At 45.7% G+C, this 15,302-nt stretch overlaps 1 protein-coding gene across 5 annotated transcripts in view; it reads right to left on the reverse strand.

Annotated features, from left to right (window-relative positions):
• Positions 1–7,781, reverse strand: part of tns1a (tensin 1a) — a 288,746-nt gene extending 280,965 nt beyond the window's left edge. For all 5 annotated transcript variants that reach the window (XM_061985317.1, XM_061985319.1, XM_061985320.1 and 2 more), the window contains exons 1-2: positions 7,320–7,781; positions 7,082–7,240 (exon numbers count right to left, since the gene is read on the reverse strand). In XM_061985317.1, coding sequence (XP_061841301.1) covers positions 7,082–7,177 — 96 coding nt within the window. In that variant the 5' untranslated portion in view covers positions 7,178–7,240; positions 7,320–7,781. The remainder of the gene's footprint in view (positions 1–7,081; positions 7,241–7,319) is intronic.
• Between the last annotated feature and the right edge of the window lie 7,521 nt (positions 7,782–15,302).

The following is a 15,302-nucleotide window of genomic DNA, read 5'->3' on the forward strand; positions in this document are numbered from 1 at the left end:
CAGTGCGCCTTATAACCCGGTGCGCTTTATTACGATTCATTTTCATAAAGTTTCGATCTCGCAACTTCGGTAAACAGCCGCCATCTTTTTTCCCGGTAGAACAGGAAGCGCTTCTTCTACGCAAGCAACCGCCAAGGAAAGCACCCGCCCCCATAGAACAGGAAGTGCTTCTTCTTCTACTGTAAGCAACCACCCGCCCCCGGAAGAAGAAGAAAAAACGCGCGGATATCACCGTACGTTTCATTTCCTGTTTACATCTGTAAAGACCACAAAATGGCTCCTACTAAACGACAAGGATCCGGTTCATAAAAAGACGCAATCTCTCCATCCGCACACGGATTACTACCGTATTTCACAGCAACTGATATTCCTGTGAACCGCACTGTGGAACGGGAGCACGTACGGTGAATATTCGCACCACAGGGAATGAGAAGTCATCCTTCACTGTGGTTCTAGCTTACCATGCTAATGGCCTGAAACTTCCACCCATGGTGATATTCAAAAGGAAGACCTTGCCAAAAGAGACCTTTCCAGCCGGCGTCATCATAAAAGCTAACTCGAAGGGATGGATGGATGAAGAAAAGATGAGCGAGTGGTTAAGGGAAGTTTACGCGAAGAGGCCGGGTGGCTTTTTTCACACAGCTCCGAAGGCGAACACACCTTCACTAAGACGGGCAGACAGCGCCGGACGACATACGCCAACATTTGCCAGTGGATCGTAAATGCCTGGGCAGATATTTCGGTCACAACTGTGGTCCGAGCTTTCCGGAAGGCAGGATTCACAGAACTGCTGCACAACAACAGCGACACTGAATCCGATGACTTCGACGAGACGGAGCCGGCCACTTTTGGATCCCACGCTTGCGCAACTTTTCAATTCGGACACCGAAGACGAAGAATTCGAAGGATTTACGAATGAAGAATAACTTCAGAAGGTGAGCGCTATGTTTATTTTGTGTGTTGTGACATTAACGTTCGAGCAACATTATGTTGCTATTGCTCTACACCATTTTGAATTTTACTATGTTTGTGATTGCACATTTGCGTACATTTTGGGACAGAGTTGTTAGAACGCTGGTTTTCAATATATTATTAAAGTTTGACTGAACTATCTGACTGTTTTTTTGACATTCCCTTTAGCGCAGCGTAGGCGCGGCTTATAATCCGGGGCGGCTTATTGGTGGACAAAGTTATGAAATATGCCATTCATTGAAGGTGCGGCTAATAATCCGGTGCGCCTTATAGTGCGGAAAATACGGTAGTAACTGTAACTAGTGACTGGTTTTTAGTAACCAACCCAGCATTGTGCGCCACACAACCGCGACGGCACGCTGGTAATCTGCGATGTGAAATCCACGCGCGTGTACCCACACTTTACACATACGTGTAAACAAACATTCCTGCGTGAGTGCGCTCGCACGTCAATAAAAAGCCAAGCAATGAATCAACATTGCACCAGCGCAGTCAAGATCCATAAAGAGCTAAGAGCCGATTGGTTGGGAGAAAACACCCTCCATTGATCCCTGCTGCACTTCATCACTTGCACTGTAACAGTTTCCTCGACCCAAAGGCTAACCTGACACATAATCTGTGGGTGCATCGTGTGTACACCCCAAGCATTATGACAACCGACAGAAAACTGTGGCAAAGTTGTGATGTAATTGGGGGCCTGTGTGTGAAACATGACAGCTATTATTTTCCTGCAGGAAACAAGTCTATGCTGGCTCGCTAGCAGCCTCTAGTGGTCTTCACACTCTGTGCAGATTGGTAAACTTGCCTGGATATACAATTTATGTATTGAAAGTGGGTGAAGACCATGCAGGAAAGCACGACAAACCTCTGAGATACAAAACTGATGTCTGATCAGAACATCCTCCATCAAGACCTCAGATCCAAAATAGTTGGCTTCAATTAGAAACAATGAGAAACGAGGACCAAACTTGAAGTAAGTTCATTTTCTCAACCCAAGGAATCCATCACGTTAAAGCTTTAATGCAAGAATAACAAAGCATCCATCATGTTGAGCGCAAGGCCCAGAACACTGCGAACCATTTGTGGACCAGATTTGTAATTCTCTGGGCGCGGTACCTGCATGCCGTTCACCCACAAGTGGCAAACATTACTCATCGCGGAGGGTCCGCGTGTTATGAATGCAAGGCACAATGAATGAGCTTTTCATGGATATGCGACAGAGGAGGAGAATAAGGAGCCATTCACTGGACAGGTTTCCTATCGCCATCTCTTCTTTGGGCTGTCCACAGCATTGCCTGATGTGAATTTACAGCCCCGGTGGGACATTAGTTAAATGAATAGAGAGAAGTAAACACCAGAGGGGCAGGGGAGGGAGAGGAAACGCATAGGGAACACAAAAGGGAACCAACAATGATCGAAAAGGTGTTGGAAAGGAGAGGTGGAGACGAAGAAGGAACCTAAGGAAACATGTAAACGAAAAGGGAAAGGCTTTAAAGCAGGGGTGTCAAACTCAAATACAGAGTGGGCCAAGCTTGAACAAGTTACCGTATTTTCCGCACCATTAGCCGCACCTAAAAACCACAAATTTACTCAAAAGCTGACAGTGCGGCTTTTAACCCGGTGCGCTTTATATATGGATAAATATTAAGATTCATTTTCATAAAGTTTCGGTCTCGTAACTACGGTAAACAGCCGCCATCTTTTTTCCCGGTAGAACAGGAAGCGCTTCTTCTTCTACGCAAGCAACCGCCAAGGTAAGCACCCGCCCCCATAGAACAGGAAGCGCTTCTTCTTCTACTGTAAGCAACCACCCGCCCGCGTAGAAGAAGAAAAAGCGCGCGGATATTACCGTACGTTTCATTTCCTGTTTACATCTGTAAAGACCACAAAATGGCTCCTACTAAGCGACAAGGATCCGGTTCATGAAAAGACGCAATCTCTCCATCCTCACACGGATTACTATTTCACAGCAACTGATATTCCTGTGAACCGCACTGTGGATACTGTGGATACAACGGGAGCACGTACGGTGAATATTCGCACCACAGGGAATGAGAAGTCATCCTTCACTGTGGTTCTAGCTTACCATGCTAATGGCCTGAAACTTCCACCCATGGTGATATTCAAAAGGAAGACCTTGCCAAAAGAGACCTTTCCAGCCGGCGTCATCATAAAAGCTAACTCGAAGGGATGGATGGATGAAGAAAAGATGAGCGAGTGGTTAAGGGAAGTTTACGCGAAGAGGCCGGGTGGCTTTTTTCACACAGCTCCGTCCATGTTGATATACGACTCCATGCGCGCCCACATCACAGATGGTGTCAAAAAACAAGTGAAGCACACAAATACAACACTCGCCATCATTCCGGGTGGATTAACCAAAGAACTCCAACCGCTGGATATTGGTGTCAACAGGGCATTCAAATCACGACTGCGAACGGCGTGGGAACAATGGATGACCGAAGGCGAACACACCTTCACTAAGACAGGCAGACAGCGCCGGACGACATACGCCAACATTTGCCAGTGGATCGTAAATGCCTGGGCAGATATTTCGGTCACAACTGTGGTCCGAGCTTTCCGGAAGGCAGGATTCACAGAACTGCTGAACAGTGACACTGACTCCGATGACTTCGACGAGACGGAACCGGCCATTTTGGATCCCACATTTGCCCAACTTTTCAATTCGGACACCGAAGACGAAGAATTCGAAGGATTTACGAATGAAGAATAACTTCAGAAGGTGAGCGCTATGTTTATTTTGTGTGTTGTGACATTAACGTTCGAGCAACATTATGTTGCTATTGCTCTGCACTATTTTGAATTTTACTATGTTTGTGATTGCACATTTGCGTACATTTTGGGACAGAGTTGTTAGAACGCTGGTTTTTAATATATTATTAAAGTTTGACTGACCTATCTGACTGTTTTTTTGACATTCCCTTTAGCGCAGCGTAGGCGCGGCTTATAGTCCGGGGCGGCTTATAGGTGGACAAAGTTTTGAAATATGCCATTCATTGAAGGTGCGGCTAATAATCCGGTGCGCCTTATAATGCGGAAAATACGGTAACCTTTTAATAGGGACCCAAATAAGCTTTGCATTGAATATTGAACAAGCAAGGCTTATATCACTTTATAGTGACATGCAAAATCGAGTTTCAAATAATAATAATAATAAAAAAATATCAATGGCATATCAAATACAATTTAAATAAAAATGTAATGCCTCTTGTCTATTTGCTATTTCCTTCTGAGGTAAATATCAAAATAAACTTTTTCCACAGGCTAATAATACATTTGAAAATAAAATACCAATAATGAATGAATCAAACATTCAAGGCTGGAAGTAGCAAGAGAAAAGTGCATGAATAAAACGTTAATTATTGCTCAGTTTGCTACACTGATTTGCTTTAAACACTGAATCAATCAATCAATCAATGTTTAATTATATGGCCCTAAATCACAAGTGTCTCAAAGGGCTGCACAAGCCACAACGACATCCTCGGTACAGAGCCCACTAAAGGGCAAGGAAAAACTCACCCCATATAGAATATGGAACAAGCAATGCTTATATAACTTCCCATCCATTTTCTACCGCTTATTCCCTTCGGGGTCGCAGGGGGCACTGGAGCCTATCTCAGCTGCATTTGGGCGGAAGGCGGGGTACACCCTGGACAAGTTGCCACCTAATCGCAGGGCCAACACAGATAGACAGACAACATTCACACTCCCATTCACACACTAGGGCCAATTTAGTGTTGCCAATCAACCTATTAATAGTGCAATATCTACTTTCAAAAAACAAGCGAAAAAACATCAATGGTATATTAAATACAATTTAAATAAAAAATGTAATGCCTCTTTTCTATTTGCAGCCTTCTGAGGTAAATATCAACATTTGGTGGTAGCAGGGGGTGTATATTGTAGCGTCCCGGAAGAGTTAGTGCTGCAAGGGATTCTGGGTATTTGTTCTGTTGTGTTACGGTGCGGATGTTCTCCCGAAATGTGTTTGTCATTCTTGTTTGGTGTGGGTTCACAGTGTGGCGCGTATTTGTAACAGTGTTAAAGTTGTTTATACGGCCACCCTCAGTGTGACCAGTATGGCTGTTGATCAAGTATGCATTGCATTCACTTGTGTGTGTGTGACTGGGCCGGCACGCTGTTTGTATGGAGGAAAAGCGGACGTGACGACAGGTTGTAGAGGACGCTAAAGGCAGTGCCTTTAAGGCACGCCCCCAATATTGTTGTCCGGGTGGAAATCGGGAGAAATTCGGGAGAAGGGTTGTCCTGGGAGATTTTCGGGAGGGGCACTGAAATTCGGGAGTCTTGGCAAGTATGAGTATTAGCGGTGAATGCGGTGTTACGCTCTAATGTTAATTTGATATCGCCTCAAGGGCCAAATGAAATTACACGGCGGGCCATATTTGGCCCGCGGGCCAGAGTTTGACACCCGTGCTTTAAATGAAAAGAATGGGAAGAGAGAAACAAACCAAGTATATGAAAGGACATTGAAGAGAAAGGCAGACGGAATGTAAAGAAGGGACCAGATGTAAGTGCTACCATGGCGTCACCATAGTAACGCTGGCGGAAAAACCTCTGCACATCATCATCCCTCAGGCTCAGCCCCCCCCCCCCCACCCCCGTCCCCCCTACCCCCCACCCGTTACGCCATCTCCTGCCGTAACCCAGGCCTGGGACCGTGTGAGCTGCGTTGCCATAGAAACTGAACACCTCACCATGTTCCACAGAGGGGACGACGCGGAGCCTTACCTCTTCACTTTCACCGCCCCAGCCAGTCACGTGATGAGCTCCTGGCACTGTCGCTGGAGCCATCAAACTTGACTTAGGGGTTGGGGCAGGAGTGCAGTTTCTAATACGCTCCTAAGCACACTTGTTATCCAGAAATTGCAGCACGGTCAATGCTTGGGCTACAAAAATAATCATTTCCAGTAAAAGACAAATGCTTAATGCATTGATCAAACAAGCACCGCCACAGTCATTTGAACTAATAACAACTGCTCATGAAGCCTATGCAGTCTTTATTATCATATATATATATACAGTATATATATATATATATATATGACAGGAAGCTAGTGCTGGGATTTAGCGTGGGTGTAGAGATAAGGAGCTGCGGCAATTGTGCATGGGGGTTTTGGGGGGGGGGTTGCTGGTGGGAGGGTATTGGGGCTTGAAGTGACGGGCAGTTGCAGTATTGCACGGCAGACAGCAGTCATTTATTTCCCTTACGTTCTAACGAAACGATTCTTGTGTTGCAGTTCATGCGTCTTGTAGTTCGAAAGCTTTGGAATGACCAACAAATAAATAAAAAGGTCAAAAATAAAGACTAAAGTAAGGAGGGTGCTATAACATATACATTTTCCATAAAAAAGGTCTCTCTTTGTGCCAGGAAATTCCAAGAAAATTATGTGAGAGGGTTTGTTGTGCTTAGTCTGCGACATCAAGTATGTGGTAGGCAAAAATGTTGGCCATTCCACCACTAAGACACATTGTCAATAATCTTCCGCGCAAATAGCCTGAAAAGGTGGTGCATCTTTTCTTTTGCCAAAACCGGCAGACCAAGACAGGACCGGATTTCTCACTGAAGCACGGCAAAACATGGCAAACAGATGAAAGACTCCACCGGCCCTACAAGACGTGCAACGGCGATACCATGGTGGACTGCAATTTGGGACAGCAAGGTGACCCTATAATACAAAGCATCCATCCCCAGTTGATGGAGGCAAGTACCGCCCCCCCGGTGGACCCAGAATCTGAGCCCAACAATGCCAGTAAACCATCTGCCTGGAGACCACGTTCAGATGTAACGCTGACCTTGAATCAACACCTACAGAGGCGGTCATGGACCTAGGTCTCTGCATGACTGGCCTCCTAACAGCATTCACACAATTATTTTGGCTTCTTGCATGTAACGCTTGAATGGCCTAGCATAATTATGCCTCCTATACGACACATCGAATGACGTGATGCATGGAAGCCAGATTTGCAGAACTCACAGTCCTCTACTCAAGTCCCTCAAATCCTCACTCGGTCTCCTAAATCGACGGCTGTCCCTGCAACCCCCCCAGTCGCCTCCTTGGAGAGGTCTTACCTTGTCTCGCTTGGCCCCCCGCAGTGGAAAGAAGCAGGCGAAGAGGAACTTGCTCCAGCTGATAACGGCCGCCAAGCACCAGTTGAGGCGAGCCATGCCTGTGTTTGCTCCTTCTCTTCTGCCAGCCTCTTATTTCCCGCTCGGCTCCAGGGTAGAATCCTGAAAGCCCCGACCAAAAAAGAACAATGTCAAACTAATAAAAAAAAAAAAACATCCTAAACCTTGTATGCTTACCTACCTGTTTGGGTATTTGTCTTTGATTCCAATTCACAGGAGAGCAAGGAGGTCTGCGTAAAGCCACAGATTACCCCAAAATGGACGAGAACCCCTCGGTTGGTCGGTTTAGAGAAACCCAACGCATCAAGACCCAACATCTGTCTCTCCGTCCATCACGGGTCCCCTCTGCCTCCCAAGCCGGTCTAGATCAGTGTTAGTGTCATGAGCATCTCCGACTGCATAATGTGAATAGTCCATCACTAATCGACGACACCGTTACACACACATGTCCCGCACTCACGCTCTCCGTCCGCATACGCATTCACCAGCACTCCCCTCTGGCAACACGAAAAAACATTGAAAAAAAACGCTGTCCTGGCACATACATCCACAGGCTGAAGAGCCCCCCTCTCATCGCACGGCTCCCCTCCAGGCTCAGGATCCCCGGTGCTTTGCGCTCTCATACGCACACGCTGCTGCTCTCTCTCTCACACACACACACACACACACACACACACACACACACACACACACACATGCAGTGATGCTGCAGCACTTACTCAGCCAGCGAGGGGAGGAGGTTGGGGGGGGGGAAGAAAAAAAAACTGAGGGGTATACTGGAAACAGAACGATTGGTAGAGAAAGGTTGCAAATGAATACCAGCCTCAGTGTATACATTCATTGTGTTTACATTTGAGAGTGCAGCTGGCATCCAGGAGAGAGTACTTGGAAGTATAGTAGACTGGAAGAAGCAATGGGCATGTCGAGATCGCATGGATGGATGGATGGGAGACATCAGGAGCGGACAGGAATGGTTAAAAACAAGACGCAAGAGGGGGGAGAGAGTGCACCAGTAAGCGCACGCACAAACACACCAGCATGCGCAATGAGCGGACTCGCAGTGCAGCGAGATGATCGTGGCGTGTGCGCAGAATTGAGCTGATAGGAAAGACTGAAGGAGGAGAGTGAGTTCTTGAATCATTGTCTTGGTTGATTATTGCGCTCTCTCTCTCTCTTACACACACACATTCACGTGCACACAGACGACTGCCGGTGGTGCACGGGCACGTTCACTGGTGCTGCAGTCTCTCTACGCTTCAGCGAAAGCACATTTTCACTGCAGAACGCTTTTCTCTCCCCTCCTTTCCTAGCCCAACCCAACGCAATTACAACACATCAAAGCAGTAAGTGAGGCAGATAAAAAAAAAACAACAACAAAAAAAAGTGCATAGGAGGACTAGAGCTCGGATAGCCTGCGAGGAGGTGCAAAACGAGTGAAGGTCTTAAGATGTTGGATTATACGGATACAACAGGACGATATAAAATGTGTTTTTTCGCAAAGGGAACTCGGCTTAAATTGTCGTTCAGTCCACATCAGAGTAAACGCAAAAAACTGGCGCAGGTAATCCATTCCATTTTCTGCACTGTTTACACTGCAGGGTCGCAGAGCGCTGGAGCTTATTGATGTAGAGACGGACAACCAGTCACACTCACATTCACACTATTAACCAGTGAAAACCGATAAACACAAAACATTGGCGCAAGTAATCTATTCCATTTTCTACTGTTTACACTGCAGGGTCGCAGAGCGCTGGAGCTTATTGATGTGTGCAACTTCTGGCAAAACACATCGTGGACTAGTCGTCAATTACATGACACATGGAGACAGACAACCAGTCACACTCACATTCACACTATTAACCAGTGAAAAGCGATAAACACAAAACACTGGCGCAAGTAATCCATTCCATTTTCTACACTGTTTACACTGCAGGGTCGCAGAGCGCTGGAGCTTATTGATGTATACAACTTCTGGCAAAACACATCGTGGACTGGTCGTCAATTACATGACACATGGAGACGGACAACCAGTCACACTCACATTCACACTATTAACCAGTGAAAACCGGTAAACACAAAACATTGGCGCAAGTAATCTATTCCATTTTCTACTGTTTACACTGCAGGGTCGCAGAGCGCTGGAGCGTATTGATGTATATAACTTCTGGCAAAACACATCGTGGACTGGTCGTCAAATACATGACACATGGAGACAGACAACCAGTCACACTCGCATTCACACCATTAACCAGTGAAAACCGATAAACACAAAACACTGGCGCAAGTAATCCATTCCATTTTCTGCACTGTTTACACTGCAGGGTCGCAGAGCGCTGGAGCTTATTGATGTGTACAACTTCTGGCAAAACACATCGTGGACTGGTCATCAATTACATGACACATGGAGACGGACAACCAGTCACACTCGCATTCACACTATTAACCAGTGAAAACCGATTAACACAAAACATTGGCGCAAGTAATCTATTCCATTTTCTACTGTTTACACTGCAGGGTCGCAGAGCGCTGGAGCTTATTGATGTATATAACTTCTGGCAAAACACATCGTGGACTGGTCGTCAAATACATGACACATGGAGACGGACAACCAGTCACACTCACATTCACACTATTAACCAGTGAAAACCGATAAACACAAAACACAGGCGCAAGTAATCCATTCCATTTTCTACACTGTTTACACTGCAGGGTCGCAGAGCGCTGGAGCATATTGATGTATACAACTTCTGGCAAAACACATCGTGGACTGGTCGTCAAATACATGACACATGGAGACGGACAACCAGTCACACTCGCATTCACACTATTAACCAGTGAAAAGCGATAAACACAAAACACTGGCGCAAGTAATCCATTCCATTTTCTGCACTGTTTACACTGCAGGGTCGCAGAGCGCCGGAGCTTATTGATGTGTACAACTTCTGGCAAAACACATCGTGGACTGGTCGTCAAATACATGACACATGGAGACGGACAACCAGTCACACTCACATTCACACTATTAACCAGTGAAAACCGATAAACACAAAACACAGGCGCAAGTAATCCATTCCATTTTCTGCACTGTTTACACTGCAGGGTCGCAGAGCGCTGGAGCTTATTGATGTGTACAACTTCTGGCGAAACACATTGTGGACCGGTCGTCAATTACATGACAGGACACATGGAGACAGACAACCAGTCACACTCACATTCACACTATTAACCAGTGAAAACAGATAACACAAAACACAGGCGCAAGTAATCCATTCCATTTTCTGCACTGCTTACACTGCAGGGTCGCAGAGCGCTGGAGCTTATTGATGTGTACAACTTCTGGCAAAACTCATCATTGACTGGTCGTCAGTCAATTATATGACACATGGAGACGGACAACCAGTCACACTCGCATTCACACTATTAACCAGTGAAAACCGATAAACACAAAACATTGGCGCAAGTAATCTATTCCATTTTCTACTGTTTACACTGCAGGGTCGCAGAGCGCTGGAGCTTATTGATGTGTGCAACTTCTGGCAAAACACATCGTGGACTGGTCATCAGTCAATTACATGACACATGGAGACGGACAACCAGTCACACTCGCATTCACACTATTAACCAGTGAAAACCGATTAACACAAAACACTGGCGCAAGTAATCCATTCCATTTTCTGCACTGTTTACACTGCAGGGTCGCAGAGCGCTGGAGCTTATTGATGTATACAACTTCTGGCAAAACACATCGTGGACTGGTCGTCAAATACATGACACATGGAGACGGACAACCAGTCACACTCACATTCACACTATTAACCAGTGAAAACCGGTAAACACAAAACATTGGCGCAAGTAATCTATTCCATTTTCTACTATTTACACTGCAGGGTCGCAGAGCGCTGGAGCTTATTGATGTATACAACTTCTGGCAAAACACATCGTGGACTGGTCGTCCGTCAATTACATGACACATGGAGGCAGACAACCAGTCACACTCACATTCACACTATTAACCAGTGAAAACCGGTAAACACAAAACATTGGCGCAAGTAATCTATTCCATTTTCTACTGTTTACACTGCAGGGTCGCAGAGCGCTGGAGGTTATTGATGTGTACAACTTCTGGCAAAACACATCGTGGACTGGTCGTCCGTCAATTACATGACACATGGAGACAGACAACCAGTCACACTCACATTCACACTATTAACCAGTGAAAACCGATAAACACAAAACACTGGCGCAAGTAATCCATTCCATTTTCTGCACTGTTTACACTGCAGGGTCGCAGAGCGCCGGAGCTTATTGATGTGTACAACTTCTGGCAAAACACATCGTGGACTGGTCGTCAAATACATGACACATGGAGACGGACAACCAGTCACACTCACATTCACACTATTAACCAGTGAAAACCCATCCATCCATCCATTTTCTACCGCTTATTCCCTTTGGGGTCGCGGGGGGCGCTGGAGCCTATCTCAGCTACAATCGGGCGGAAGGCGGGGTACACCCTGTACAAGTCACCACCTCATCGCAGGGCCAACACAGATAGACAGACAACCAGTCACACTCGCATTCACACTATTAACCAGTGAAAACCGATAAACACAAAACACTGGCGCAAGTAATCCATTCCATTTTCTGCACTGTTTACACTGCAGGGTCGCAGAGCGCTGGAGCTTATTGATGTGTACAACTTCTGGCAAAACCCATCGTGGACTGGTCGTCAGTCAATTACATGACACATGGAGACAGATAACTTGTCACACTCACATTCACACTATTAACCAGTGAAAACCAAAAAACACAAAACACTGGCGCAAGTAATCCATTCCATTTTCTGCACTGTTTACACTGCAGGGTCGCAGAGCGCTGGAGCTTATTGATGTGTACAACTTCTGGCAAAACCCATCGTGGACTGGTCGTCAGTCAATTACACATGACACATGGAGACAGACAACCAGTCACACTCACATTCACACTATTAACCAGTGAAAACTGATCTTGTGTCGGGTGCACCAACAGTCCAAGGAACCGCAAGCCTATTCTTTTAACTTTTAACTTAAGAATACTATCAATACAATAATCAATAAATGGGCTTGGTTCTCCTTGATTCTTAATTTTCCATCACCAATATATTTTGAAACTGCCTGCAACTTCTGGGCAGAGTTTAGTACTATGTGTGTTGGAAGAGGGACACTTGGAATTTGTTGACAGTTCCACCATGGAATCATTTGAGGAATGCGCTTTTTTAGTCCCAGTTCATTTTCGGTTTGTTTATGTAACCCAGAGGCCAGCTAACAAGGCTGTGCCAGTGAACGTTGGTAAACCTTACTCTTTAAAATCTTAAGAGCTTGCGCTTGACATCAAGTTGACAGCTTGGGCTTTTAGTTCGATGTCTATAGTGCTCTCATACTCGGCGAACCCGGATCATCAATCAATCAATCAAAGTTTATTTATACAGCCCTTAAGCGCGAGTGTCTCAAAGGGCTGCACAAGCAACAACGACATCCTCGGCTGATCCCAGATCAGGGCAAGAAAAAACTCAACCCAATGGGATACAGTGAGAAGCCTTGGAGGGGACAGCAGATGTGGGGACCCCCTGGGCGACCGGTGCAATGAACGTTGAGTGGATTAATAGTGTGAGAGTCCAGTCCATTATGGCCAGCAGGGGATCATTTTGAGTGGAGAAAAGTCAGCAGCGCAGAGACGTCCCCAACTGATGCACAGATGAGTGGTCCACCCTGGGTCCCGACTTTAAACAGCAAACCTAATAACCTCTCCACGCAGGAGAGGGGGGCAGAGCAGAAAAGAGATCAACTGGTCTAAAAGGGGGGTATATTTAAAGACTAGCATATACAATTGAGTTTTAGGATGGGACTTAAATGCTTCTACTGAGGTAGCATCTCTAACTGTTACCGGGAAACATTCCAGAGTACTGGAGCCCGAATAGAAAACGCTCCATAGCCTGCAGACTGTGTTTGGGCTCTGGGAATCACTAATAAGTCGGAGTTCTTAGAACGCAGATTTCTTGCCGGGACATATGGTACAATACAATCAGCAAGATAGGATGGAGATAGACCGTTTAGTATTTTATACGTAAGTAGTAAAACCTTAAAGTTGCATCTTGAGTGCACAAGAAGCCAGTGCAGGTGAGCCAGTATAGGCGTAATATGATCAAACTTTCTTGTTCTTGTCAAAAGTCTAGCAGCCGCATTTTGTACCAACTGTAATCTTTTAATGCTAGACATAGGGAGACCCGAAAATAATACGTTACAGTAATCGAGACGAGACGTAACGAACGCATGAATAATGATCTCAGCGTCGCTGGTGGACAAAATGCAACACATTTTTGCGATGGAGCCTTGGGTGGAACAAAAGCAGGGCCTAGACCAGGCAGGTGACAGTAATGCCGTGACCTGGAAGAAAGTGAAATTTAGTGAGATAAGTGTTAAGGAGGCCCGCCAGTGTACGTTAACAAACCTCACTCCCTAACACTTTAGGAACTTGCACTGGACATTGGGTTGACAGATGCATAACGCTCTCACATTCGGAGGACCCAAGTTCGAGCTCCGGATGGAACAGACGCCTGTATACCAGGTGGGTGACAGTGGTGCCGTGACCCGGAAGAAAGTGAGGTTTAGTGTGATGTGTGAGGTCAGCCAATGTACGTTGGTAAACCTCACTTCCTGACACATGAACAGCTTGTGCTGGACATTGAGTTGACAGATGCCTAACGCTCTCGCGCTCTCATTTAAGTTTGAACCCGAGGTGAAACAAAAGCAGGAACATACCAAGATTGGGTTACGTTCAAAGGCCACAAAACCTTGACCTTGTAGTGTTACAATTAATAATCAAATGAAAGGGGGATGAAAGTGACAGAGAACTTTATTAGACTACCAAAAACAAAAGAAGGAAAATAAGCCCGCAGCTTTCTGTTGTACATCTTCTTTTAATGCTAGACATAGGGAGACCCGAAAATAATACGTTATAGTAATCGAGACAAGACGTAACGAACGCATGAATAATGATCTCAGCTTCGCTGGTGGACAAAATGCAACACATTTTTGCGATGGAGCCTTGGGTGGAACAAAAGCAGGGCCTAGACCAGGCAGGTGACAGTAATGCCGTGACCTGGAAGAAAGTGAAATTTAGTGAGATAAGTGTTAAGGAGGCCCGCTAGTGTACGTTAACAAACCTCACTCCTTAACACTTTAGGAGCTTGCACTGGACATTGGGTTGACAGATGCATAACGCTCTCACATTCGGAGGACCCAAGTTCGAGCTCCGGATGGAACAGACGCCTGTATACCAGGTGGGTGACAGTGGTGCCGTGACCCGGAAGAAAGTGAGGTTTAGTGTGATGTGTGAGGTCAGCCAATGTACGTTGGTAAACCTCACTTCCTGACACATGAACAGCCTGTGCTGGACATTGAGTTGACAGATGCCTAACGCTCTCGCGCTCTCATTTAAGTTTGAACCCGAGGTGAAACAAAAGCAGGAACATACCAAGATTGGGTTACGTTCAAAGGCCACAAAAACTTGACCTTGTAGTGTTACAATTAATAATCAAATGAAAGGGGGATGAAAGTGACAGAGAACTTTATTAGACTACCAAAAACAAAAGAAGGAAAATAAGCCCGCAGCTTTCTGTTGTACATCTAAAGAGACAGAATGACCAACAAGGTGTTCTCTGCTCACTTGGCAAAGAACTGCAATTCCTCATTAGGGATAAGCAACTTAGATAATCACTGCTGAACGGTCGCACCGCCCAGCCGCAAGAGAGGAAGGCCAGAGAAAAAAATTAACTCAATGCCCCCTCCCAAAATGTAATGCAGAATCCTGCACTTGCCCAGAGGTTTCCGACAACACGCTGGCTATTATCTTCTCTGCAAAATGATATTTACTTCCTAGATTGGCTTAATTACATAATTACGGTCCTCTGAGGATTTTATTACCCTTTTTTCAGCCTTAATGTAAACATTTAGTGCAGATTTAGACACTTAATTTTAATGAGGAGTTACTCAAAGCTTGATGAGATTATTGAACAAGGATTGACCTCAGTAAAGTAATTCACACCCTGGGCTCTAAAAGGCTGCTGTATCTTCCAAAGACTCGTTCATGGCGCGAGGTGGCTCGGAATCAGATTTGACAAAAACGC

Source organism: Nerophis lumbriciformis, linkage group LG23 (genome assembly GCF_033978685.3).
Source record: "Nerophis lumbriciformis linkage group LG23, RoL_Nlum_v2.1, whole genome shotgun sequence".
Taxonomy (NCBI): Eukaryota; Metazoa; Chordata; class Actinopteri; order Syngnathiformes; family Syngnathidae; genus Nerophis; species Nerophis lumbriciformis.